At 42.1% G+C, this 27782-nt stretch overlaps 1 protein-coding gene across 8 annotated transcripts in view; it reads left to right on the forward strand.

Annotated features, from left to right (window-relative positions):
* Positions 1 to 27782, forward strand: part of BCL9 (BCL9 transcription coactivator) — a 110383-nt gene that overhangs the window by 73940 nt on the left and 8661 nt on the right. For 4 of the 8 annotated variants that reach the window (XM_077342308.1, XM_077342310.1, XM_077342312.1 and 1 more), the window contains 7 exons: positions 8754 to 8832; positions 18605 to 18686; positions 21407 to 21712; positions 23334 to 23650; positions 24431 to 24620; positions 25180 to 25276; positions 25464 to 27690. In XM_077342308.1, the coding sequence (XP_077198423.1) occupies positions 21660 to 21712; positions 23334 to 23650; positions 24431 to 24620; positions 25180 to 25276; positions 25464 to 27690 (2884 nt within the window). In that variant the 5' untranslated portion in view covers positions 8754 to 8832; positions 18605 to 18686; positions 21407 to 21659. Of the gene's footprint in view, positions 1 to 8753; positions 8901 to 18604; positions 18687 to 21406; positions 21713 to 23333; positions 23651 to 24430; positions 24621 to 25179; positions 25277 to 25463; positions 27691 to 27782 lie in introns of all 8 variants that reach the window. The other 4 variants (XM_077342311.1, XM_077342314.1, XM_077342313.1 and 1 more) reach the window with 2 other exon arrangements.

Consider the following 27782-nt stretch of genomic DNA (forward strand, 5'->3'; position numbering starts at 1 on the left):
CTGAGGCCGGGCTCGGTGGGAGTCAGGGGGAGGGAGCGCCTGATCGTAGCCTCTTCCCTCCCTTTTATTTACTAAAGTTGGGGCTGGGGGAGGGGGCCTGTGTTTTGGGATTCATCTGCTCTTAGAGGTGAGAGGCTTTCAATTGTGTCAGAGTGGGGGACGGGAGTCTCTCTAGGGGGGTGGGGGTGTTGTCGGCTGCCTTGGCATGGAGTTCAGGAAGTGGAGTTATGGTTTGGTAAGCAAAATAGTACTTTTGTGTCAGTAGCATAAAAGCGAGCCCAGGATCAGTGCTAGGAATGTTGGACTTCAATATTTGCTTAATTGTTAACAACACTGATAATGTAAGCCTGAGATGCTGCCCACCTTGGAAGTTGACATTTCAACTTGATTTTGAACTCTTTGAGTTCTATACTGCTCTTAGAAATGAGATCCTACAGATGCTTGAGTCTTTATTGCTCTTGTGTTCAAGGCAGCCAAGACCCTTCAGAACTGAGGAGAGGTTTGACTTAGAGTGGGTTCTTAAGTTGTGTTTCTTGAGTCTGGCACAGTGCTACTTGCTCTAAAGGAACATCAATGAAAAAAGCCACACTTTGTTCCATCCGTAGTATGAGGCCTGTACCTCAGCTTACCCATTCCTGTTGGGATGGCTGTTCTCTGTAGTACATTAAGCTATGGTTGGCATGTTTTATTTGGTTCAGTTTTGCTTCAAGTACTGTCTGTCTATTACATTAAAGACCTATGTAAATAAGCATCATCAGAAATTGACTAGAATGTAAGGAGATGCACTGTGTTAAAAGATGAAGAAAATGTGTCTGTTTTAGGTGACACTGAATTCCTGAATTACTTTAACATGTTGTAAATTGGTAGCAAACATTTGTATAAAAATAACTCAGGGAAGCATACTGGAGTATAGCAGCGTGGGCACATAGTATCGTCTATAAATATCATTTACCTCCATTTGGCTTTATTTTTAATTCATATAGCATTGAAAATGTGCAGAGTTGTTCATAATCATTGCAACAGTTCTGGGAGCCAACTCAAGGTGCTTTCTCTTAGGGGAATTGAGGGGACTTTCACAAGTGATAAGATGTCCTTTTATGCTTCACTATTGAATGAATACCACTCTGTATGTGGTTTTCTAAAACAGAAAAGTAGAATGGCTGTTATTAAATTGCATATGTTTTTATGTTAGTGTTTCTCATTCAGTTTGCATATGTGTGAAATTTATTATTAATATACTGCCCTCACTTTCGGCTCAGGGTGGTTTGCATAGAACATGGAAAATATCAGAACATACAGTATAACTTAGTAAAAATAATGTTGAATAAAATAACAGTAATAGTGGTTATAATAGTATTTTGGTAATTGGTTGAACAACATTAATGTTAACTATCCCATGGTTGGTCAGTTCAGCATTTGGTTCATGGAGAGGGGTTCTGGGAGGCCCATTAGATGTTGGTTCGGTCAACCTCAATCAAATCCCTGGCGGAAGAGCTCCCATTTTGTAGGCCCTTCAGAACGGTGCTAGCTCCTGCAGGCCCTGGTTGAGGTCAGACGTGCTTCCTTGAAGCCAGAGATCACCAGCCAGTTGGAAGTGATGGAGCTTAGAGCTCTGGGGGGGAGGGGGAGAAAAAACAGCAGGTACACTAGGGCCAGACTATGGTTTAAAAGTGATTACCAAAACCTTAAGTCTGATCTGGAATTTATCTGGTAGCCAGTGCAGTTGTTAGGGAGTGGACCAGATGAGATATGGGACCTTCACGCTGTTCCTGTGAGGATCCTGCATCTGGGCCAAAACTGGTAACAAGTGCACCTGCATTGCACTGGCTAAATATGGATCCTCCAAGATGAGCCAGTGAGGACCATAGCAGCTGCATTCTGCACCAGCTGGAGTTTCTGAGTCAAGGACAAGGTTAGACCATCGTAAAGCTAGATACAGAAATCCGGTTTAGAGGTGACTGTCTCATGGATCGCAGTGGCAGGTAATGTGCTAGTAGCTGTGCTTGGCGAAGATGATAAAACGCTATGCGCGCTACCTCTGTGATCTGTGCCTCCTTTGTAAGGGAGGCATCCAGGATCATTCCCAAGTTCCTTGCTGTGGGTGAGATGTTAAGTTGTACCCCCACAGTGGGGAGATATGCTTCTCGACCTGCACCTTTCCTGCTCAGCCACAGAATCTCAGTCTTGGAGGGCTTGAGTTTCAGACGGCTCTGCTCTAACTGTCCAGCAATGGCTTCCAAACAACTGGCAAACGTGGTAGTGGTGGGTCCAGGTGGCTGGCCGTGAGGACTTAACTTACTCAAGTTAATGAGGTGAATCAGAGCTGTGCTCATAGTCACTAGATAAATATGACAGGCTTAGAATTTAAACGCCAGTACAGTGTCTCCAAGTCTCTTACTGAATGTTGCTTACAGCACAACAGCTTGATCAGCATGTCCTCAAAAATATTGGTAGGATATGTGGATAGCAAGTCTATTAAAATGTTTGTAATCAATATATTTGGTTTATCATTTAGGTGCCAAGTTAAAGGTAGTGAAATAAAAAATGGAACTTATTTACATATTTCAACGCAAAGTAAGGCTTGATATTGAGCTGCAGTAAACCCAGACTGTTTTACTTGTCTTTGTTGTGCATCATTACCTTTTATCATCACAGTTTTTAAACAAGGAACAGTGAGAATATAGCAGTACAGTTTGCTAAATAATGAAATTTTTGATTTATTCTAGCTCATTGTTATAAGTGTCCTTGGCTAATGTTTACATGCAGTGTAAAGGACTCTGGGTAACATACACTGAACATGAGCATAGTCTAGCTAGTATTGAATATATTGTTTTTTTCAACTGAGCACTTACCTATGGGACTGAGAGTGCCCATTATGTCTTCTCCTTGGTGTTCCAGCTAGTGTTTAGTCAAGGAGTGGGGTAACCTCAACCGGTGACCTGCTTCTTCCATTAATTCCTCATGGCCTTCCATCATAGGACCCATCCTGCAATCTGGAAGATATTTTACCACTCTAAGTAGTTTGTGAGAACCTGTATTTGTTTGGTAATGATAGTAACTGACCTTTCAATGACACATGGACAAAGATCATGATTTCTTTTTCAAATTTATAGAGATATTGTATGTTTGAAGGGACTGATGACTGCGTGGCTAGTTTTTCTTTATTTTGCTTCCAGGGTTGAATGTTGACTGGAGAGTGAAACCCATGTTTATTATTTTCCAGAAAGAGGATGAATGGTGTGAGGAAATTATGGGTGACTAAACTCAACTTTTCTTTTTGCTAACCTTTTTGAACTGTTTGGATTTGATGGACTGGAGATGTGATTGATGGCACAAGAAACTGATAATCAGGGTATAGCTGGATGCCCTATCTGGCTACATTTGGGGGAGGAGGAAGCAATGGCATATGATAGTAGGGAGGGCAGCTGGGAAAAAGGGTCAGGCAGTTAGAAGTATCATTCTTCATAGTTGCCCACCTCCATTCCAATCCTGTTATCTTGGGGTGTTTTTCTGTTTTATCAGCTGATACTGGTTAATGAATGCCAGATTGACAATGACACAAGAGTAATTCAGGACTAGATGCTGGATTAACACCCTAGCTTGTAACATCAAGATTAATTGGACAAGGTGGTAAATTTTGTATTGTGATAGCTGCTCCTGGGCTTACTAAAGTGTAAGCACAGTATAGTTTAGTGGATGGGAAAGTTGAGTAGTGATACAAAGAATTATGACTTGTTCAAAAAGTGATTTACTCAAAAACAAACAACCTTGTGGGTTTGGGATTTTGTTGGTGTGCTGTTCACTCTGCTCCTTAAGACTTCTGGCAAGTGAGCTTGCAAGAATAGTCACAAACCTAGTGCTGGAAACCTCAAGGCTATTACTTTTAGGTCTATTCAGAATCTTACCACTCTTAGTTTTGGAATGGAACTCCATAGCCAACAGGATAAGTATGGGGCTCTCAATATATACATTTGGCCCAAATAATGTAGATAGTCAAACTCTTGGATTGGATTATCAGTGCCAGAGTAGAAGATTCCCAACAGAATCGCACTCTTCAGCAACTTCATTTTCGTGTACTGGTAACTTTTGTTCAGAAAATTAATATGCTGTCTCTTCAGCAACTTACTTATAATGCAAAAACAATGAAATGAAAACATTCATTAGCCACCAGTATTAACACAAACCGTAAAACAGTCCTCGGTCTAGAACACACTTTTAAAATAGCAAAAAATGGTAGAATCCAGTTAAAAGCCTGGATAAAGAGGAATGTTTTGAACTAGCACCTAAAGGACAGTGAAATGTGTGTTGAGTCTTAAGTAAGAGGGCATATCAAAGGTAAATTGCTACCACCACAAAAGCCCTATTTCTTGTTCCTGCGTGCTTTGTCTTGGGAGTTAGGATCGCGGAGAACAGGGCTTGCAAAAAGAATCTTAGTTCATGGACTAGATAAAGTTTGAGTCCAGTGGCATCTTTAGGACCAAAAAGGTTTGACTGCGAGTATAAGTCTTCATGTGAGTGCACACTTCATCAAAATTAAACTTTGTTCTTAAAGTTGCTACCGGACTCAAGTTTTGCTCCGTTGTTTCAGACCAACAAAGCTATCTATCTGAATCTACCTTCATGGGCTGGGTGGTATGTGAAGAGCTGGAGAGTAGTAGAATTATAGGGATTTGTAGCTGCTGCAGATCTGAGGAGAGCCAGTTAAAAATGGTCTGACTATAGAGACTCATGGAAGGCCTAACCTCCTCCATCTCGGTTTCATTTAATTGGAAAATACTTTTGAGATATTTGTATGAGGAAGATTTCTATAATTAATGTAGGACCAAAAAGACTGCTATAGGTGGTCGTGAAATTCAGGCCATAACAAATTTTCTTTGGGTCTAGGAGCCAGTCTGATTTTTAGCTTTCAGGTTTTCATATTTTAATTGTCAAATTTTCTGATCATTGAGGCCACAGAGCCTAATCTTAACCCCTTCACAGTATACCCAAAATTGTGACAAAAATAATAAAGTATGTAAATAAATGTAGAGGTTACCACAGTACTAAGCTGGCCACTAACCCTAGGCTAACTTCTTCCCACTTTTTCAGAATTCCATTACTGATGTAAAAATTCCATTTAATTGAATACTGTAGCTAGTATAAAAAGCAACTCTTTAAGAAATACATTCATCCACCACCAGTGAATGGATTAAAATTAAGTTTACATATCAGAATAAGAAACATCAAGAACTTATTGTTCATTTATTATGTCATAACAAAACATTGTATTGTGAAATAAGTGAACTTTGAATTGAACAGCTATCACTTTGCTGTCTTTTCCAGTTTGCCTCCTTATTACAACTCCCACTCCACTTTTGACCTGTTGTCCCAAACACAGTCTTTGTGGTGACCCAAAAGGAACTTCTTGTGGGATAACTAGTTGTAGCCCTTAGCGGTCACTCTGATTGCTGACAGACCCTACAATGAAATCATTGTTAAAAATGCTAGGTACTGCTATTAAATTTCTAGACACTCTGGCAACCTGGTGCCTGGGATTTGTCAAGTCCCTGTGTAATTGATCCATCTTATGAATATTCAGCTAAAATAAGTTATGGTCCTAGGCACTAGTTAATAAGTCAGAACCTTTAATTTTATAATTGGCATAACAGGCAGTAATCAATTGTGCAAAACTTCTAAAAGAAAGACACTGTGTAAGGATGTAAGGAAATAAGATGGCTTTTAAAGGCTCTAGGAAACTGTTCAGTTCCTGAGGTATCTTGCAGTATACATCTTTGGGAAGCTTCACATTCCTGGGAGCAAGAGAACAGTGCAATGCCTGAGCCTGACCAACCAAGCTTAGATAAGAAGTCCAGTTTGAATGAGCTGAAGCCTAGGTAGTGTATCTAATAGATATACTCTGTGTAAGGTCAGCACATGTGATGAGTAAGAGAATTTCCCTCCTTTGGCTTCTAGATTCTTTCTGCATTGTTTGCCCAGCCATCATAAGAAAACATCACATTTCTTGCCTGGCTTTCATTGGCACCTAGGTCAGTGGTATCCATTCCTTGACTTGTGAAGAGCCACATTTACAGTTTCCAACAACCAAAAGAGCCACATTACTACTGTGTGCCACCCCCATTGAACACATAATATGTTATTAAAACTATTAATATTTTAAAATATATAACTATATAATGCTTTAACTGCTGGAGTGCTTCTATGCATGTAGGATTGTCTCCCTCTCCTATTACTGTTGAATCTTAGCCAGCTGTTGTGCCTTCTTTTTCTCTATTCAGCATGAAGTCAGGCAAGAGAATCAGACTGCCAAGGTGCTTGGAGGCGGTAGAGAAAGAAAGGGGAGTAAAACCACCACAAACTCCCTGGAGCCAGCTTGCTTTTCCCTGGGTGGCTGTCATTGTGGAGTTCAGTGTTCTTTTTTTCTGTTTGCAGTCAGCTTGCTTTCCTCCTGGCAGCTGCTTGAGTGCTGGGATGAGAACGTGGGGTGTGGGGAGTTGCTATAGTAAATGGGCACTTTATTGCAATCCCTGGAACAAGACTTGCTGCACAGGCGGCTCAGAATTTACCCATCCTTCAGTACCGGCATGGTAGTTGTCAAAAGGCGCAAGCCATCTGCTAACTACAAGCCCACCAGGCAATGGCCTTCCCCATTTTCTTGGAATAGGGAGTAGGTGTCACACTGGGAAACCGTGGGCAATGTGTGAGAGGCATTGAGTATCACCACCCTAGAATGACCAGGACCTATGGAATTTGTTTGTTAGCTCTCCTGGCCTGCTGTTCTGGCGTCTTTCTGCCCCCAGGAATTATAGGTATAATGTAATCTGAGGAGGGCTCTGCTTAAATTTCAGCTCATACCAGGATACAGGCGTTTTCCTGGCATGACAGACAAGATCAGGCAGGGGCAGAAGGGCAAGATCTCAGCTAACTGCCTGTCAGCAATTGATTATCTGGTCGCCCATTATTCTCTTAATGTGGACTTATTTATTAAACCCAAGATGTTTCCCATACAATTCAGTCTCAAGTGAAAACAAACAAATCCAAATTGCTGATTTCCCTATTTAACTCTGGAATCTATTAACCATTTTTATTATGCTGTATGTTAATTTACCCTCACACTTGCCTATAAATCTGAACTGATTGCTTTCATTCCATCATGTTGTATCTCAGGAAGTGTACATGCACACAAAAGCTCATACCTTGAATAAATTTTGTTGGTCTTAAATGTGTCACAAGACTTTAAATTTGTTCTGCTGCTTCAGACGAACACAGCTATCCACTTGAATCTAAGATCAGGAATTGTAGAGCTCCTTTGCTTTCAAAGCTTGGAAACCTCCCTGGGCTTGAGGACTGTGCCTTTAAAATCAGCCAGGGATGGGTTGAGGGCTAACATGGTTCAGCCCGCAGAATTTGGTTAATAAAACTTTGAGAACATTTGGGCTCTCTGGATGCATGTTCTTTTGGGAGATGTGTGTGGCAGTAGCTTATAAGTGGCTGTTAACCATGATTGGTAGTGGAAACGATTCCTTAGGGGCAGTAAGGATGCGTGTTCCAGCATTATAAGCTTGGAAAAGCTAGTTTATTTACCAAGGTTTTTGTAAGATCTTATTCCAAATTGAGCTGAAGGGCATTTATTGGGAAGATTATTTCCTTGATTCAAATTACTAAAAATAAAAGATTTAAAATAGTATTATTGAGAACCTTTTTGCACCTTAATTGAAAAGGGACAATCTATTATTTTAATCAAGTAGATAACTTTTAGTCTGCTCATCATGTTCCCAATTTTTAAACTGGAAGATTTTTGCTGAATGGTTGCCAGTTGTTTGTTTTGGTAATTCATTAATGGAAGTTCTCTTATATATGTACATGCATGTCTATAATTGTATCATGAAATATTGCTTTGATTTGGTTTTGTTCCTTTAAGTGTTCACTTTAATTTTTTAAATTAACATGGACGCTTATCTTTTAAAAGTTGAACAGTGGCTTTCAAATAGCTCAGATTGAAAAATCAAGGGGAGAAGAAGCAATATCTTCAAATTTAAGGGTTGAATCAAAAGTTATGTCAATATAGCATATTTGTATATACCCCCTCCCAATCAATTTTACCTCTTCTAGCAGTTTCTTGCACACTCCAGAATGTAACTGTTGGCAAGGTAACTTCTAATGAATAGAAACTTCTTTGGAATTGATCTCCCTTCCTGTTCTGTGAATGACACTCTTGTCGAGTCCTTCTTACCCCACCTCCATAAACATGGTATTCTGTTCTGTAGGGTCTCTTGACACTCAAGAGTGACATTTTGTGGCCAAGGGAAGCTTCTGGAAATGGGGAATGGCTGAGAAAACACTTATGTGGGCTTGTTATATTCATTTATCTTTGGAGTTAAAATTCTCAGAGCTCATGACTGAAAAAGAATTGAGAATCTCATTCACTGAACATTTGAAACCTTGGCTGGTGTCTACAAATCTGAAATATTCAGCAAATATTAAAAAAAAAAAAAGAAAGAAATCTTCTCACATAACTACTATGGATTGTGTAAAGTAAATGCTTCGTTTAAATGATTCCAAATAAATGTTTTTGATATCCTGATCAGACCCATACTTATATTACCCTTCTGAAAATATGCTTCTTTATCATTCACCTGCCATTACACCAATGTGAGGAGGAATTTTGTCTACAGATTGTATCTAGGCAATTGTAGTGAGCTGTAATTTAGGTTCAGACAAAAAGGCTAGTACATTCCTGTGTCTTTCTCTCCTAGACTGCTGTTGGAGGTGTCCATCAGATGAACAAAGATCAGCAGAACTGATGCTGTAATTTTTTCTAAAGTTCTGATCATGGTAAGGTCTCACAGCTTTCCTTGAAGAATTTCAGATTCTGAACTCAATTCATAGGAGTCAATCTGCAAGTAAGATCTAATCTCAATTCCTATATTTTTGTGAATCTCCCTTCTCACAATGCATCCTTGTGATGCTGATGTTTTTCTGTCATGTATTCCAGAGTGTCCATGTGCAAACCATTTCCTAGTGAAATTTCTGTTTCTGTTCCACTCAAACTGTTTGCCTTCAGCTTTAACACAAGTGCTGGTTATTAAGGAAATATGGTGATTAATATGCAGTCTGATAATGCCCATTGAGTTTTGCACCCCAATAGTTGTAGTTCACACCTGGTTAGCATTTTCTATTAGCTAATATTATGTTAATGATGTATTTTTGTGTAGATTTCATTTTGCACAAGCAGGCATCAGTGAAGTTTTGGCTAATGTATAATCTGTAAACCGCTCTGCAGGAGTGATAAGAACAAAGCCATAAAGCCTAGGTGGGAGGAGAAAGGGGTGGGGCGAGACCGGGATAAAAACTTGAAGGGGCCAATCGGGAGCCATGAAGTCAGTCTAAGGGCCAAGGGGCCAATTTCAGTCCAAAGCCAAGGGCTTGGCCCGTTCCAGATGCACTGGCCCTGCTTGGGCGGGGGCTTCGGCGCAGCCAAAGGAGCAGGCCCACCGCGCCTGCTCCTTTGCCCGCCCCGAAGCCGGGGACTCAGGCAAGAGGGGGGTGGCAAGATTGGATATGGGTGGGGGAAGGGGGCGTGGAGGCGGGCTGCCCCGCCCCATTCAAAGCCCATCCTAGCACCCATTGCATTCCAACTTGCAATAGGCTTTGTTTCTAGTATATACATAATGTAGTTAAAATCTAGCAGCTGTCATTAGGGGTGTGTATTCACATAATCCAAGCTGAAAAAAATACCTGTCTCTGGCAAAGGGAGAGGGAATGTGGCTTCTTTCTCCAGCCTCCTACTATGTATCTTCCCTAATTCTGTACGTAGAAATTCTTTAGCTATTGCGTAGGTAGCTGTCGCTCCTTGACTGAACCATTTCTTGACAAATAGCGGCCTCAAATCATCGTACTGTTTTGAATAGTTTAAATACTCATAAACAAGATGAACACAGATCTATGGAGTCCTCTCTACCCCAAGAGTAGCTGTAGGAATTTTTTTGATGGGTTCCTTAAACTCCTGTCATGGTAGTTTGAAGGAAGGATGGTTTTATAAAATGATGTTAGCACTAAGATTGCAAACAAAGAGTAGGTAATAATGATATTCTGTTGGCTCTTATTTAGTGAAGAAATTTACCTTTTATATCAGAAGAGAAAATTAAATGATGTGACACTAATTATCCTGCCAGGGTTTGAAATCCAGTTTCTAATCAGGTTTCAGATGTGAGGAAATGGCACCAAGGTTTTCTTTTGCATATGCTTATATTAGAGTTTTAATATTTTGCTTGAAGTACACATTTTTGGTGTGGTATATGGTTGTGTGGTTCCTCTGGCCTCTGGTGGGGGATGGATAGGATTGCCAGATCCAGGCTGGGAAACTCCTGGAAATTTGGGAATGGAATCTGGAGTGGATAGGAACGTCCAAAACATGCATTTTCTCCAGGAAAACTGATCTCAGTAGTCTAGAGATGGGCTGCAATTATGGGAGACTCACAAGTCCCACCTGGAATCTAACATCCCTATGTGGGTATCATCCTAAGAAAACCAAATGCCTTCCCTTGAGGGGGGCATGATTCATTTGAGGGCTTAGTCCACTGAACCTTCACCACAGAAAAATATTTGCCATGTTAAAGTACCCCAGGGCAAGTCAGCTGTATAGAATTGCCTTAGTCTCTTCAACGAATGTGTCATTTGAACATGGAGATAAATGTTGAAGACTCCCCCTGCTTGAAGTCACAGTCAACTTACGGCTGCTCTACAGGGCTTTCAAGGTAGGAGATGTTTAAAGGTATTGCATGACACTACATGGTCTCACATCCAAGTGCTGACCCTGGTTATCTTCTGAGATCTCATGTGATCTCAGTTGGGTTAATTTGGGCTCTCAGGATCAGGACAAAAGGGAAGTAATAGTCCTACAGTTAATTTGAGTTTTGAATTCTGGCATGTTCATTTTTCTTTCTTTCTTGGGTGCTCTCACGTGTGTACAACCAGAATAATGGTGTAACAGTATTACATTTTCCTTGGATTTGCCCTTTCACTTTGAGTTTTTGACTATCAGACATGCTGATTAAGTGTGACTTACACCAGTAAATCAGATGGGGAACTGTACTGTCCCCTCAGTCCATATGACAGACTAAGGAATTGGTAGAGTGGCATAGGAGATTCAGTTCCAACTACTGTTTTTCATGATAAATATTTCTGCAAGGTGTCTTGCAGTTTTCTGCCTCTCATTTTAGAACTCCGTATATTAAACTTTCTTTTGATCCCTTACTGCCTATGTAGGGCTTACGTTTCTGAATGTGCTCTTTAAAAAACCCCTTTGTTTTCCTGCTCTGAGTTTGTCACTGATTATAACTTTTTTATACTTTAGTACTGTTTATTTAAATATATATTTATATCCCATTTTTTTTGCTCAGTTGGGATCCTTACATTGTTTTCTTTATTTATTTTATCAGCACAACAACCTGTGTGAGTTAGGTTGGGCTGAGAAAGTGAATGGCCCACAGTTGCTCTGCAGTCTTCCATGATAGTGTGGGGATTTGAACCTCAATCTCCCAGGTCTTATGTATATTATTCCCATTATTCAGATACTCCATTGGCTGCCTGTTGTACTATGCTTAGTTTAGGGTACTAGTTATTGCATACAAATCGCTTCATGGCTTTGGCCCCTCTTATTTGCGGTGCTGCCTCTTCTCTGTGCTGCACCACAATAACTTCATGTCACTAGGCGCTTCGGTAGGTGCCAACCTGCAAATGAGCAAACTTACCAATTGCCTGTACCTTTATTCTGTCTGTTGTGGCTCCCACCTTATACAATAGCGTGCCCAAAGAGGTCAGGAAAGTTTACACTCTTCTGGCTTTCTCCAAACTATGCAAAACTGAATTATTCAAGAGGGGTTTTCTGCACAGGCAATAGGGTTGCACTGCACAAAATGGTTCACAGACTTAGGATAAATGATTAGACTTTGGTCTATACTGCTGTGTATAGCTTATTGTAAGTAGGATCCTATTATGTAATTTTTGTTCCATGTAATGTATCAGAACCGAAGCATAACAAGTATCTTTTGGTGGTTCGGGACTTCTAAAATCCTGGCACATAGGTTATTGAATGTCCTGGTTTGTTGATTGTAGTGACTATCTATAATCATTTTAAGTTTCTGTGAGAGGCGGACTATAAATAACAAATGAATAAATGAATCCTATACCAGTTGGCCAGGCGTTGAAGAGGGTCAAAATCCTTAGGCTATCTCTCTGTAATCAGATGGCTTTAGGATATTAACTGCATAGATAGTACCTCAAGTATGTCAATGAATCCAGCCTTGTGTATGAGGCCATTTGAAGTTGTTAATGGCTAAAATTGCCAAGTTAAGACTACTGTAATAAAAGGTCCTCAATTACTATAGGTGGCATAAGGTTAACTCTTGTCGCTGTAGTTTAAACATGCTCATGCAGTAGTAGTTTCTGATATCAAATTTGATTTTTTTGTTCTACCTTCCCAAGTTAAAAGTGGCATTCAATACTGGAAATGCTTCATACTGTCTCTCCAAAGACAGGCTCAAGGTGGATTGCAAAGTGAAAACAATAAAATCATTAAAAGCCAGGATTAAAACCTGATAAAACAATATTCAGTGACCCAAAATAGTTTCCTTAAACCAGTCTTCAGGTTAGAAACAGACCATAACAACAACCAACTAAAATCACGGGTAGAGGGAACCTTTTTACATGGCAACAGAGAAGGCCTTTCAGTGACAAGAAGTTGTTACTGAAAAGGTGCTGATTCTGGCTTCCAGCTGTATTGCATGCAGGATGGGGGCACAAATAAGAGGATTTTTATTGAGGAGCTGGGTAGTACAGGCTCCTTGGCCCCAATTCACACCTTAACGTAGCCGTTTGAACTGTGCCTTTAAACAATAGGGTAGCTAGCACGGATCTTTTCCATCAATAGGGCTTTAAGGTCTTCTGCTCTATTCATATCTGTAAATAAAATTTGTTTCGACCATTATAAGGAATAATGTTTGAACTGCTCTTCTAGGACTATTCTATTTGGCATGGTAATGATCAGCAGTGATCTGACAGCTACATTTCTAGAAAAAAGAATTATTATCTTTGGCCATATGGGGAAACAAACCACTCCAGTAATACCAGTTTAAGAATTCTTGATAGGTGTTACTAATGGTAGGATGTAAGATTATCATGGTACTAGAGGCAAAGCCTGTTGTACCCAGGAATACAACAGGTGCTAGGATACAAACCTGCACTGTGGCCTTTCCCGGGCTACAAGGCAAAAGCTTCTGCCCATTCTTGGACTCTTGAGGCCCCGCCTCCAAACCTCAAGAAACATTCCTAACCCAACTTCCAGCTGCAGACTGGAAATCTCCTGGAATTGGATTATAGAGATCAGCTTCCCAGAGATCAATGGCTGTTTTGGAGAAGGGACTCTACAACGACAACTCATCTCCAGGCTCCTGGAGGGGGGAACTCTGTGGCAGAGAGATTGCAGGACGGGAGAGGTTGGGACCTGAGGATTTGATGGAAATGCAGGTCTTTTCCAGGCAACATAGATCAATCTCCCTGGAGAGAAACCCTAGCTTCGGTTCCTATGGAGTTGCAGGGATGCCAGGCTCCAGGTGGGGAACAAAGAGAAATGCTGGGTGGCAGTAATGGCTGATAACAATAAACATCAAATAATTCATAAAATTGTCACAGTTTCTTCCTTCAATGGAAATATGTAATAGATAGCAAAATATGCCTGAAGAACTGTAAAGCAGGGGTAGTCAACATGTGGTCCTCCAGATGTCCATGGACTACAATTCCCATGAGCCCCTGCCAGTGTTTGCTTTAGGATGCTTAGGGCTGATCCTGCGTTGAGCAGGGGGTTGGACTAGATGGCCTGTATGCCCCTTCCAACTCTATGATTCTATGAATTGTAGTCCATGGACATCTGGAAGACCACAGGTTGACTACCCCTGCTGTAAAGCTTTCAGTTTGTAAGTTGTTCAGTTCAATATCAAAGTAAATAAAAAACTGTTGTATGTTACAATCAAACATGAAAACATTGGTTGTCAGCTTTTCTCAACTTTTTTATCATTGAGAGACCCCGGAAATGTTCTTCAGACATTGAAAAACTCCAGAAGTGGGATCTTCAGGTCCCAGCTGGAAACCAGTATCCCCACCCCTTGTCAGGGTTGCCAGCCTCCAGGTGTGACCTGGTGAACCCACAGAATGAAAGCTTCTCTCCAGACTGCAGAGACTAGTTTTCTTGGAGGAAAGGGCTGCTTGGGATGGGAATGGAGGGTTGTGTTGCACTCCTCTACATGCACACGCACACACATACACAGACAGAACACAGAAGACAAAAGTATTCCTTCTGAAATTGCAAACTTATTAACCACACAGTAACCTGTCAATGTAGGAAATACCTGAGTGTCTCCCTCCTTAGATTGCTCTGAGAAGCCATTGGCCAGAAGGTCCAAATTTAAAGGAAAAGAATCACATAACAGTCAATGAGCAAGTCAAAAAAGTCTTACACCATTCTTCTGCAACAGCTTCTTCTGCCTCTGTAAGGCAATGGCAATTTGTAAAGCTTGGTGTAGTGGTTCAGAGCAGCGGATTCTAATGTAGTGAGCTGGATTTGATTCCCTGCTCCTCCACATTGTAGGTTGCCATAGGCTAGTCACAGTCCTGTTACAAACTGTTCTCACAGAACAGTTTTTCTCAGAGCTCTCAAAGCTTCACCAACCTCACAGGGCATCTGTTATGGGGTGAGGAAGAGAAGGTGATTATAAGCCACTCGGACTCCTTTGGGTAGTGAAAAGCAGGGTATAAAAACCAACTCTTCTGCTGGGAAGGTGCTACTGGGAAACAGTGTGTCTCCCCCCCACATGTTCCCATGGCCTCTGTGCCCCTTCTACAGTTTCCCCATCTTCTAGGTCATGGGTCTCAAATTTGCTTTGTTGTGATGGTCTTGGAAAGATTACAGCAAGACCAAGTTGGTATCCATCTGGAAAGGGAAAGTGTACAATTTCCCAATCCCACCCACATCAGCATAATTGTCCCTGCTGCAATTGCCTGTGATGGCTACCCCCAAAGCATTTCTCCCTTCTCAGATTGCAAATCTCAAATGACTTACCCATGAGTAAACTTTCCAAGGGTAGACGCTTTTCCTGGGCACCCTGGGTCCCAGAGGGCCAATGGGGAAACTATTTCTGGGCCTCCGGCAGCCCCCCACCTCCAGAAGGAGCGCAGAAGCAAGGTGGATGTGAGGATAAATTAGTGGAAGGGTAAAATAAAATGCATTAAATTGCAGGTGGTGTCTTACAGAACAAGGAAAGATTTACTTTCTTGCTTAGAACTTTAGTACTGGCACTTTTTTGTGTTTGTGTAATCTTTCAATGAAAACTTATGTTTTGATCTATCAGTCCTTGGGCATTCAACTCCAGACATAATAATGCATGCAATTTCAGTGCAAAAGTAATTGCATTAATGAAACCCGTGGGAATAAATGGCTATGCTGTATTTCCTACGGCTTAATGGGAAGGGATCGAGTAGCAGATTTCATTCTTATCACACCATAGAACTCTATTCTTTCTTATTATTCACAAGGATAATCTGTAACCTTAAGGGCTTACATGACCTTTATTATTTATTTATTTCTCATATTTATATATAGCCCTTCTCTGTAACTCAGGACGGTTTACATGGAACAACAAAGAACAATACAATATAACTTGGTAGTAACAGTGATAACTGAGAACATAGTTTAACAACATCAGTGTTTGAACAGTTTGAGAACAACATTATTACAGTCCTATGGTTTGTCGATTCCGGTGTTTGCTTCATGGGGAGGGATTCAGGGCAGCCAGATGTTGTTGGTTTTGGTTAACCTCAACCAAATGCCTGGCGGAAGAGCACCCCTTTGCAGGCCCTGTGGAATTCCTCTAGCTCCAGCACGGCCCTGATTCCCTCTGGGAGTTTATTCCACCAAGTGGGGGCCAAGACGGAGAAAGCTCTGGCCCTGGTTGAGGTCAGACAAGGTTCCTTAGGGTCAGGGATCACCAGCCAGTTGGCTGGTAGTGGAACATAAAGGTCTCTGAGGGGTATGTGCAGAGAGACACACCGGGCCCAGATTGTGTATGGCTTTAAAGGTGATCACCAAAACCTTAAGTCTGATCTGAAAGTTGACTGGTAGCTAGTGCAGTTCATGGCAAATAGGCCAAATGTGAGACCTCCATAGTGTTGCTATAAGGAACCTGGCCACTGTGTTCTGGACCAACTGTAGTTTCCAGATCAAGATTAAGGGCAGGCCTGCATAGAACAAGTTGCAAAAGTCCAGTCTAGAGGTGACCATCGCATGGATCACTGTGGCCAGGTGTCCTGGAGCCAAGTAGGGCACTAGTAATTTGGCTTGACTTGGGTGGTAGAATGCCAGCTGCTCTTGTGACCTGTGCCTCCGTAGAAAGGGAGGCATCAAGGATCATGCCCATGTTCCTGGCAGTGCAAGCCACTGGTAGCTGTACACCATCCAGGTTGGGCAAGTATGCTCCCTCACCCAGCCATAGGACCTCCATCTTTGAAGGGTTAAGCTTCAGATGACTCTGAGCCACCTTGTCACTGCTTCCAGACGTTTGGCTAATGCTTTTGGTCCGCAACAATCCTGTTGATATTTGGTCCGCAACAACCCTTTCGACCATTTCCCCCAGAAATGCTAAGTGCGAGATGGGTTGGTAGTTGTCAGGCTCTCACGCGTCCAGAGATTGTTTTTTCAGCAACGGGCTAAAGTAACTACTTTATTCATGCAGCTATTCCCCCTCCCTGTCTCCCGGCACCTGCATCAGAATACTGGGAACATTACTCATAATAATTTTATTACCAAGTAAGTGTGGTAGTATATAATCTCATTCCAAAGTAGTACATCTCTGCATGTAGACAAGTAGCGTGAATGAGAGCATACAAGTTCAGATAATCTGTTGGCTGTCTTGTATTATATTGGAGACACCATTTCAGTCTTGGAATAATTGTGGTAGATATGTTTGAGGAAAGAACATTCTGTCCCCCAAATCTTAAACTTCTGCCCACTGTTAGTGTTTTTAACTTCTTCATGTCTACAGGTTACGCTGGACCTGCAAGACAGAGCTCTTCCACCAGGTCTTTGGTTGAGGCCAGGGCGCACTATATCTAGGGTCTCTTCCATTGTTAAAACCATCAGATCTAGAACAACTCACATCTGGAACGATTGACACTTCTTCCCTGTGGTGTTGGAGGAGGGAGGTTGACGGAAGAAGTTGTTTTGGGTTTCTTTTTTTTTCTTGCCACCACAATATGGAATTGGTTAATTTTAGCTTTTTTATCTATGTGGGGTTTTATCGTAACCCACCACGAGACAAGTTTCAAGAGTGGTAGGTATGATTGAATAAATAATAATAAATAATATCTTGTATACTGAAGACAAATGAATGTTTTTTTAACCTAACATCTCCAGAACTGTGTTGCAGTTGGATAGTTCTACTATGTAATACTTATGAATAAGCCCCAAGATAGACCTTTCAGCTAAGAACATTTATTTATTTTGGCTCAGGTCTGTTTACAGAAAACTTGGAAAACAATACATTAAACATGGCTCAGTAATAACAGCATAGGATTGCTCTGCAGGCCTTGATAATCTACTAAAAACCTTTTTGGTTAATAATCCTCTGGGGCAGATCTAGGATGATACTTTTATTGATCATGCTGGTGGCTGCTACTAAAATAAGTGACGTATACACTTTGATTGGGTATGTTGTGGGTGGAGTTTGTGTCTTGTGGATCAATAAACAAAAGAGTATAAACGAACTACAGGACAACTTATTAAGTTAAATACATGTATAGCATAAGCCTCCAGAGAAGGGTGGGCTAGAAATCCAATTATAAATTTAAAAAATAGATTTTGCTGACTTTAGTTTTATAGCAACTGGATGTACCGCTCTGCTTATGGCACCATTTTCTTTTTGGGGGACTTCATAACTTCCTCCTCTACCATTTAAGAGCAGCTGAGCTAATTCGATGACCTTTTAGTTAAGCTTGTCACCATGCAGCCCTAGTGAATATAAGTTAGCAAAGGAACCTGGTTCTCCTGCCATTTGTGACTGTTTTTAAATTCTATTTCCTGTTGTAGTCTTCTAACATAGAAGGGAGGAGCACAAAAAGTTGCTAAATAGGGATGGGAATGAATGACATTTTGTGGGGTTTGGTTCTTGGCTGGTTCATGAACTGAACCACTAACCGATACACTTGTTTACAAACTGAACCAGTTTAGATCGATTAGTGAATGAGCTGAAGCTTAAACCCCTGCTTTCTTCTCCCCATGGCTTAGCTGTCTGAAAACCTCTGCTTTCTACTCCTTGTGTCTTTTCTTGGGGCGCAGAAAGCTTAAGCCAAGCATCTTGGCAGTTCTTCAGTTTGCAGACATTGCTTTGTGAACCACCAACCAGCTAAAATTTGTGATGAACCACCCCTATTGCTAAATATGTACCCAAACACTCAGTATGGCTAAGCTAATATAACAGTTTCTTGTAGGTTTGTGTGGGAGGGGGGGACTCTCTTTTACTGTGGATCCTTTTTAAATAATGCTTTTGTTTTATTTCAGGTGAATTTTATTTGTATGCAAGGGACTTCTGCAAAGGTCTCCTTCAGGATGAGCAGCATCATGTTGTGACAGTGAAGTTCTGGTAAGCTTCATGTAGAAGTGAAGATTAGGGGAGGACTTACAAGGACATAGGCTCTCAAACTGACTTGAGTATTTGTTATTGAAATCACTGTTAATCTTATAGACTAGCCATCACATGTGGCAGTAGACTAAGGCTAAAACTCTTCAGGAGAAACATTGTTATCCCAAGGGCAAGAACACACAGTAGAGGATATCTTCTGTGGAGCTTTTCATGAAAGACAAGGACATCATCAGTCATGATGTGGAGGATCTTATGTTTCATATCCATGTGCTCCAAATATCAAGTAATTTAAAGTAAATATGTTAATATTCTGAAGGAATGGTTAAAATCGTGTTAATCAATATTGATCAATATTTTATTATCTTTTCATCCTCCTATATAATTGTTTAAAAGCACACACTTCTAATAACTGTGGTTGCACATATAAATTTCCCCTTCCAAGCATATTACTGTAGGCTTGAATTCTCTGGAGCATTTCTGTGGCCAAATTTTTTTCCATTCATGGAGTGTGACTTACTCTGGGGAGCAGTGGCAATGGAGGGGGGTACGTCTTGTATAAAGTTTCTCCTGATACTCAGGCCAAATCAGCCTTCCTGTAACAGGCTCATTAAATCTCCCCTTGCTCTGGAGGAGAAAACAGCATCTTTGCCCTCTTGCCCTTTAGGCAGTTGAAGGATCTCCCCCCTCCCCAATATCTTTTTTTGTTCCTGACTCCAAAGCCATTTCCAGTTGGTTCAGCTCCTTTCCCCAGTGTGGTCAGATGAGTTCTTACTAGCATGGAATTGAGTGGAATCATCTCTACTTGTGTCTTGGATGCTGTTTCTAATAATACAGCATAAAATCACATTATTCCTGACCAGTGTTCTGCTTGTGGCGAACTGCAGTCCAAGATGGTTTTCAAAAATAGAATTTTACATTTGCCTCTACTGAATTTCATTTGGTTTCACACCAGATTCCCAACCTATCAAGGTATTTAATTATATATTTTAAATGCTTGGTAACGTAAAAATACATACAGTGTGGATGGTCAGTGCTATGACTTTGTTATTATCATTATTATTAATATTATTATTTTTATTATTGTTAAATTTGCTACCTGCTGCTATCAGCGAACTGTCCTGCAGCAGGTTACAGAATAAACCCCATATAACAATTATAATAACCCCATTAAGAATAAAACTCACCCCACAGTGGCAAAAAACTTCCCACCTCCCAACTAACTAAACCTCCCACAATACATTATGGGACATCAACAGATGATGATGGTTCAACCCGGTGATCTTCTGGCCTAATGTAGACTCTTTCAGATTCTCTCTCTCCTGGAGGGACCCATGATCTTCTGTGCCGTGGTCTCAACCATAAACCTAGCAGAAGAGTTCCATATTGCAGGTCCTGCGGAATGCAGAAAGGGCCCTCACCTCTTCTGGGAGCTCATTCCACCAGGTTCGGGCCAGGACCAAGAAGGCCCTGGTCCTGATTGAGGCCAGGCGGATTTCCTAGGACCCAGGAATCACCAGCAAGTTGGAACCCTTAGGGCAATTTGTCTGTTATGAGAATGTGGTCTTGGGTGTTGCTGTGTCTATACAGTTCTTGTAAAATATAACACTATTTTTGGTACAGAAATGTTTGTCTTTTAGAGCAGTGGTCCCCAACCTTTTTATCACCGGGGACCACTCACTGGGGACCAATCAACGCCTTTTACTGAGGCCCGTGAGGGGGGGGGTAGTTTACTCCTCTACTCTCAACCACTGCCCTAACGCTCTCTGATCGCTATGGTAATGTTCAAAATAAGATACAGACATGCCACAACAATGAAGTGTGTTGTAAAGGGCTGGGGGGGATAAAGTAAAAGGCCGGGGGGGGGAGAAGGCGTCCTTCGGGGCCCACCTCCAATTAGTCGAAGGACCACATGTGGTCCGCGGCCCACAGGTTGGGGATTGCTATTTTAGAGCATCAGAGTTAGTATTAGCTGTCTTGTGATGTGACTTTGATTGGCAAACTGTTTTTTGCTAGGGGCAAAACAATAAACTTCTATTTTTGTATAATGCAATAAAGGTAGGGATCCTCTGGCAAACTAGTATGGACTATTAAACATCTCATAATCTAGAGAGCCAGCATGGTGTGGTGGTTAGGAGCGTGGACTTCTAGTCTGGCATGCCGGGTTGGACTCCCCACTCCCCCACATGCAGCCAGCTGGGTGACCTTGGGCTCGCCACAGCACTGATAAAGCTGTTCTGATAAAGCTTTCTCAGCCTCACCTACCTCATAGGGTGTCTGTTGTGGGGCGAGGAAAGGGAAGGCAACTGTAAGCCACTTTGAGACTCCTTCGGGTCGGGAAAAGTGGCATATAAGAACCAATTCTTCTGGCTTCTTGTTCTAGGTAACTAGATTTTATTGCTGTGGCTGGTAGCTAGCATTTTTTGGAATGCTCAGTTTTACAAGATGGTTGCTTCTGCTGATGTGTACATGATTTGGGTTTGACTACGGGGGAATTTCCCCCCTTATCTGTTAAATCTAGTACACCTGGTTGTTTAAATACCTAATGTCTGAAAAACTTGAGTTTGAATTGTTTATGTACATGCTACTTCCACTTAGCTGAATGCTTCATAGCTCCTGTTTCACTGGAAACCTGGAAGAATCACCAGGTAATGATTGATCTAATTTAGTTAATTGGAGATTTCTTTTTACTAGTCTACTGTTCTTTGGCTGGTTTGGTGCAGTGTGCCCTGGAGATGCGAGACTTCCTCACAGCAGCAGGAGTCACACATTTGGAGAATGCTGGAGCTGCAAGACGGAAAGGCCCAGTGCAACAACGGAGAGAAGAAAAGAGGAAAAAGACAAGCATATCAAGAGCACTGAGGAAAGCACGGGACAGAAAGTGCTTCAAAACTGCCAGCAGCAATAGCAGGCACCCTAGAGGAACTTGACAGGAGCCAGTTGGTGTGTGTGGCTGTGTGCTTAGGATTTCTGTCAATGCATTCCAGTAACCCCAAAGTGAGAAATTCCCCATCAGGAAATGCCCAGAAGTAAGTCATAAGTCATAATTCATCCACAAAGGATACAACAGGGTGGTATATGAAGTGTAGTTTGCTTTGTGTACTTGAATTATTGAAGACATGTGAGCTTCATCTGCTAATTTTATTGAACTTTGGGAGAGATGGGAGAACTATGTACGAATGCTATGTACGAATTGCACCAACTGTAGACTCACCTTGTGTCCTCTTCAGGTTCATAGTTTTTTACTTTCCAGACCAAAGATTCCCTGCCTCTTCTTTTTTTTTGAAAGAGGAAACTAAATGATTCACTGCAGCCTTTAATGTGTCTCTGTGTGTTTCCAGCCATTGAATATTTCATACAACCTCCTGATTTGTTAGAGAACTTTGAAGGATAGGTGACGGATCTGATCAGTGTGCCTGACAGCTGCTCCTCCATTCATGGGGGAAATAAATATTGCGACAGGAAGGAAGGACTCTATTGTTCAGGGGGAAATGTTCTGTTCCCATTAGAGAGAATACAAGATGGTCCAAAGTAGTTTTTGCTAATTCGGCCAATTGACATGCAGAGTCCTTTGAACTTGAAAAGTTTAATTGGATTACAGAGGTGATCTGGCTAAAATAACTGAAACGCATGTATGTTTTGTGTGACTGTTTCTTTTGCATTTTCAGTCTCCTCTATGTTATTGCTAGCACTAAATACATCCTGAGGACAGATCCATATGTCATGTGAGATCACTGATGCACACATTTAACACTCACTTGACATATTCTAATAATTGGGCAAACTTGCATGATATCCCTGTTTTTTTTTTTTATCCAGATGATTTTATCCCATTCCTTTTACCTTGAGAAGTATACATGGAAGCTTACTTTAGACAATATTAAATGAGTATAATCTTTACACACCAATTAGCATTAATATTAAAATTATCTTCCCCCTCACTCATAGAAGCTGATCTTGGAACCTGTATGTGTTGCTTAGTGTACGCATTAGCTGCTCATTATAGCACACAGATCAGCTCTAAATTATATTTTCACCTCCTCCACAATCTTTGTATTAGATTGGGCGCTTAGTTAAATCTATTTTATGACTCTGCTCTTTTTCTGATAGCAAAGATATAAATTATGCATCTACCTTCCATTTAAAAGAAATTGGACTGTTTTTATCTACTACTCTTGTCTTAGCAGTAAACCTGGGATAGAAATTCATATGTATGTAAGTTGTAGTCATTAAACAGACAGAGCTCTGTAGAGTAACTTGAATTCCCTGATAGTTGAACTGTGCTTTGAATCCAGATGGGTGCCGTTGTGACTTTATGGTATCTTGATTATTTACTTAGTGCTGTCTTTGTGTGAGGCACGTTTTTGTACATAGAAACCATTGTTTTTATTGACAGAAGCTGCAGAAGTAGATCTCTGTGTGATTGCTTAGTTCGTGGGATATGGGTGGTGGCTGATTTGCTTTCTCTTCAAATATTGATGATACCTCAAACTGGGTAGTACCTGTTGCAAGGCATTTTTGAAATAGCAGTTGGATGATGCTAAGCGTGCGGATGACTTGTTGGTGCCTGCCGCAGTGTTTAAAGACAGGCTGAGGAGGTGGCAGCTGCTGAGTGAACTGGCATTCTTGTGTTCTGTTTCTCCTTTTCAGTAGTCCCAAATCAAAGCAGGAGGTGATGGTACGTCCCCCTACAGTGATGTCCCCATCTGGCAACCCCCAGCTGGACTCTAAATTCTCCAACCAGGGTAAACAGGGGGGCTCAACAGGCCAATCCCAGCCCTCTCCCTGTGACCCCAAGAGTGGGGGGCACACACCAAAAGTGATCCCAGGACAAGGAGGAAGCATGGGGTTGAAGAACGGGGCTGGCAATGGTTCAAAGGGGAAAGGAAAGAGAGAGAGGAGCATTTCAGCAGACTCCTTTGAACAGAGAGATGCTGGAACTCCCAGTGATGAAGCTGAAATCAAAGGTATGCATATACATGGAGGGGCAGCCATGTTGATGGTTGCTGATTTTGAATGAGACTCTATTCTACAAGTTCATGGTGGAAGTTAATATTTATCTAAATATATGCAAATGTTATGTTCAAAGTGGCAAGAAAATCCATGTAACTGAAATGTTCTAGTCTGTCGATGCTCAAATAAACATTTTGGTTCTCTTGAAAAATCCCAGGTATAACTTTAGTATGTTACTGTTAGGGAGGTAGCTAAGGTATGTGGTGTAAAGCTATGGAGGTGTGCTGTTTTCACTCTTATTTAATATTCCAATAGTAGTAATTGTAGCAGGCCACCTTCATATTGGTATGAATGTGTTGTCTTCAAAATACATGGTTTTAAGCAGCTGTTATATCTAGCTAAGCAAAGTAAAAGGAGCCATAGCTTTGTCTATGGTAGGAATCTGTGCAGTGTCATTCTCCTAGGTCCTCCTTAGTCAATCTGCAAAAATCTTGTGGAACGAAAGTTGTGTATCAACCTACTACACTGCATTCTATGAGAATTCAATTCCTAAAGTTAGCGAGACATCTCAAAATAGTCTAATATACGATCTGCAATGTATAATGGGTAGTATGCATGATGAAAAACTGCTTGACATAAGTGCTGGCAGTTATGCTGGCAAATAAGGGTGCTTATTTAAAAATGATTCATATGGACTGACAAAATACACTACTGTTGATTTCTTGTGTTTAAAGTAAGCTTTCAGAGAAATGGAAATTGTTCCTGCACTTCAGCTCTGAAATGTTTCCTTCCAGATCTTGGTTCTACAGATCATGCAAAATCACAGGATTCCCAGCATTCAGCACACTCCATGACGCCTTCAAATGCCTCAGCCCCACGATCTTCCACACCTTTGCATGGTCAAGCTGCCACATCAGAGCCAGGTAGCATGCAGAAGACGCCAACCAAAGTGGTTTATGTCTTTTCAACTGAGATGGCCAATAAGTAAGTAAATCTTGGACACAGCTATAATTTCAAGGTTAGCCCAAGCTATGAGACTGGGCATCTATGTACACAGTTATTTGCTTCTGTGGTTGTCATGTGATGCATTGCATGTGGGTCTTCAGTGCACAATGAAATGGCTGCTAATTATGATGGTGTGCTGCAAGCATATATGGTAACATAGTTGCTTGTATGGCCAGATCACACAAAGAACTGTGTGGTTTCCGTCACTGAAAGAGTAAGCCTGTAGGAAAGTTTAAAATATTTCCTAATTTTTAATTATGAAATACTTAAATATGTCATTAAAAGTCTAGTTGATGTTTGGTGGGTGGGAAGCCCAGTGAAAATGTGTTTGTAGCCTTCCATTGATGTGCTCTTATTATCCACTGAAACCTAATTGATATGGCTGTGGTCTCTAATGATCCAGCACAAATTGTGGATGAACAAGCAGTAAAATATATTGCTGCCTACGATTAATAAAAGTTGAGTATTTTCTTGCCCTCTTAGATAGTGTGATCCTAACTGTAGAAAGAGATTCAGACTTGGTTTTTTGTCTACTCAGGGCTGCAGAAGCTGTGTTGAAGGGACAAGTTGAAACCATTGTAACTTTTCACATTCAGAACATCTCTAACAAGGCAGAGCGAAACACCTTACCATTGGTAGGTATCCTATTCATAGATGAAGAAAAATATTTGGGGAGGGGGTTTGCACCTGGCTTGGGTGAGAAGTTTGGCATGTTTCAGCTTGGTTAATTGAATTGACAAAAACTGTGTTCTCCTTGTGTATTATTCACCTATTTTTCTGTTTACTAGAGCTAGTTGAAGTTTTTTATTTTTCCTTTCACAGAACACTCAAATTCCACCACTCCGAAATGATACAAAGCCCCAGGCTCAGTCGCAGCTTCCTGTTTCCCAAGAGCAGACTCCACCCCAGAATGCCAAAATGCAGCAGACTCCACCCATTCCAGTTCCAACACCAGCACCCAAATCTACTGGCCCTCCTTGTCCTATTGACCAGGACAATCCTGGGTTAGAAAATAAAGTAATGTCTGCAGGAAGTCCTGCAAACTCCACTCCTCTGCAAACTGAAGGATTTGGGCAGACTTCAACTCCCAATAATCGAGCAGTAAGTCCAATATCTCAAGGGAGTAATAGTTCCACTGCAGACCCTAAAGTTCCCATCCAGCAGGTATCTGGTGGGGACCCACAAAATATGGGCGAAAATCCAGATGGATTATCCCAAGAGCAGCTGGAGCATAGAGAACGTTCACTGCAAACTCTACGAGATATTCAGCGCATGCTTTTTCCAGATGAGAAAGAGTTCACTGGAGGACAACCTGGTGGGCCTCAGCCAAATTCAGGAGTATTGGATGGACCCCAAAAGAAGTCTGAAGGGCCAATACAAGCAATGATGGCTCAGTCCCAAAGTTTAGGTAAAGGGCCAGGGCCCCGAACTGAAGGAGGGGTTCCCTTTGGCCCCCAAGGGCACAGAGACATGCCCTTTTCACCAGATGAAGTTGGGCCACCATCCATGAACTCTCAGCCAGGCCCTATAGGACCAGATCACTTGGACCATATGACTCCTGAACAGGTGGCTTGGTTGAAACTTCAGCAGGAGTTCTATGAGGAAAAGAGGAGGAAGCAAGAACAGGTTGTACAGCAGTGTTCCTTGCAGGATATGATGGTTCACCAGCATGGGCCTCGAGGGTTGGTCAGAGGTCCCCCACCACCATACCAGATAACCCCCGGTGAGGGTTGGGGACCTGGTGGCCCAGAAGCCTTTCCTGATGGCATGACTATGTCCCATTCATTGCCCCCAAGGGGCATGGCACCCCACCCCAATGTGCCTGGCGGTCAGATGCGTCTGCCTGGATTTCCTGGAATGATAAATCCTGACATAGAGGGTCCCAATGTCCCAAATGCCACAACTAGGCCTGGGCTTTCAGGCGTTCCTTGGCCAGAAGAGGTGCCAAAAATCCCAGATGGCCGAAATTTCCCTCCTGGTCAGGGGGTGTTCAGTGGTCCTGGTCGAGGGGAGCGGTTTCCAAATCCTCAGGGCTTGCCTGAGGATATATTCCAACAGCAGTTAGCTGAAAAACAGCTAGGGCTTCCCCCTGGCATGAGCATAGAAGGGATCAGGCCTGGAATGGAAATGAACCGGATGATTCCCCCTCAGAGACACTTGGAGCCTGGCAATAACCCCATATTTCCACGCATGCCAGTTGAAGGATCAATGAGCCCCTCCAGGGCAGACTTTGCAAAGGGCATGCCACCTCAGATGGCTGCCGGACGGGATTTGGAATTTGGGATGGGCCCTGGTAGCATGAAGGGGGATGTGAATCTGAATGTTAACATGAGTTCGAATCCACCAATGATACCTCAAAAGATGAGGGAAGCTGGAGTGGGCCCAGAGGAGATGATGAAAATGCGTCCAGGGGTCTCAGAAATGCTCCCCTCTCAACAGAAAATGGTACCCTTGCCATTTGGTGATCATCCGCAGCAGGAGTACGGAATGGGCCCAAGACCTTTCCACCCCATGCCTCAGGGCCCAGGAGTCGGTCTTCGGAATCATAGAGAACAAATAGGGCCTGACCAAAGGACTAACAACCGGCTTAGCCACATGCCACCACTACCTCTGAACCCTGCCAGCAACCCAAACAGCCTCAACACAGCTCCTCCCGTTCAACGCAACCTTGGCCGCAAGCCCTTGGACGTCTCTGGTGCCAGCCAGGTTCACTCACCGGGTATAAATCCACTCAAATCTCCCACAATGCGCCAGGTCCAATCGCCAATGCTGGGCTCACCCTCCGGAAATCTCAAATCTCCTCAGACTCCATCCCAGCTGGCAGGGATACTTGCAGGTCCAGCTGCTGCCGCAGCTTCAATCAAATCTCCCCCTGTTATGGGGTCAGCTGCCGCTTCTCCTGTCCATCTCAAGTCTCCATCCCTTCCTGCACCTTCCCCAGGGTGGACTTCATCTCCGAAGCCTCCGTTGCAGAGCCCTGGAATCCCCCCTAACCACAAAACATCTCTTGCCATGTCTTCACCAGCCATGATGGGGAATGTTGAGTCAGGTTAGTTTCTCTTGCTACTATTTGCAATCTCCTGCTCTTTGTGCCCTGAGTAAGCAGCTTTGAAATACAGAAGTGTAGGAAGTCAGATTGCT

Source organism: Paroedura picta, chromosome 6 (genome assembly GCF_049243985.1).
Source record: "Paroedura picta isolate Pp20150507F chromosome 6, Ppicta_v3.0, whole genome shotgun sequence".
Lineage (NCBI taxonomy): Eukaryota > Metazoa > Chordata > Lepidosauria > Squamata > Gekkonidae > Paroedura > Paroedura picta.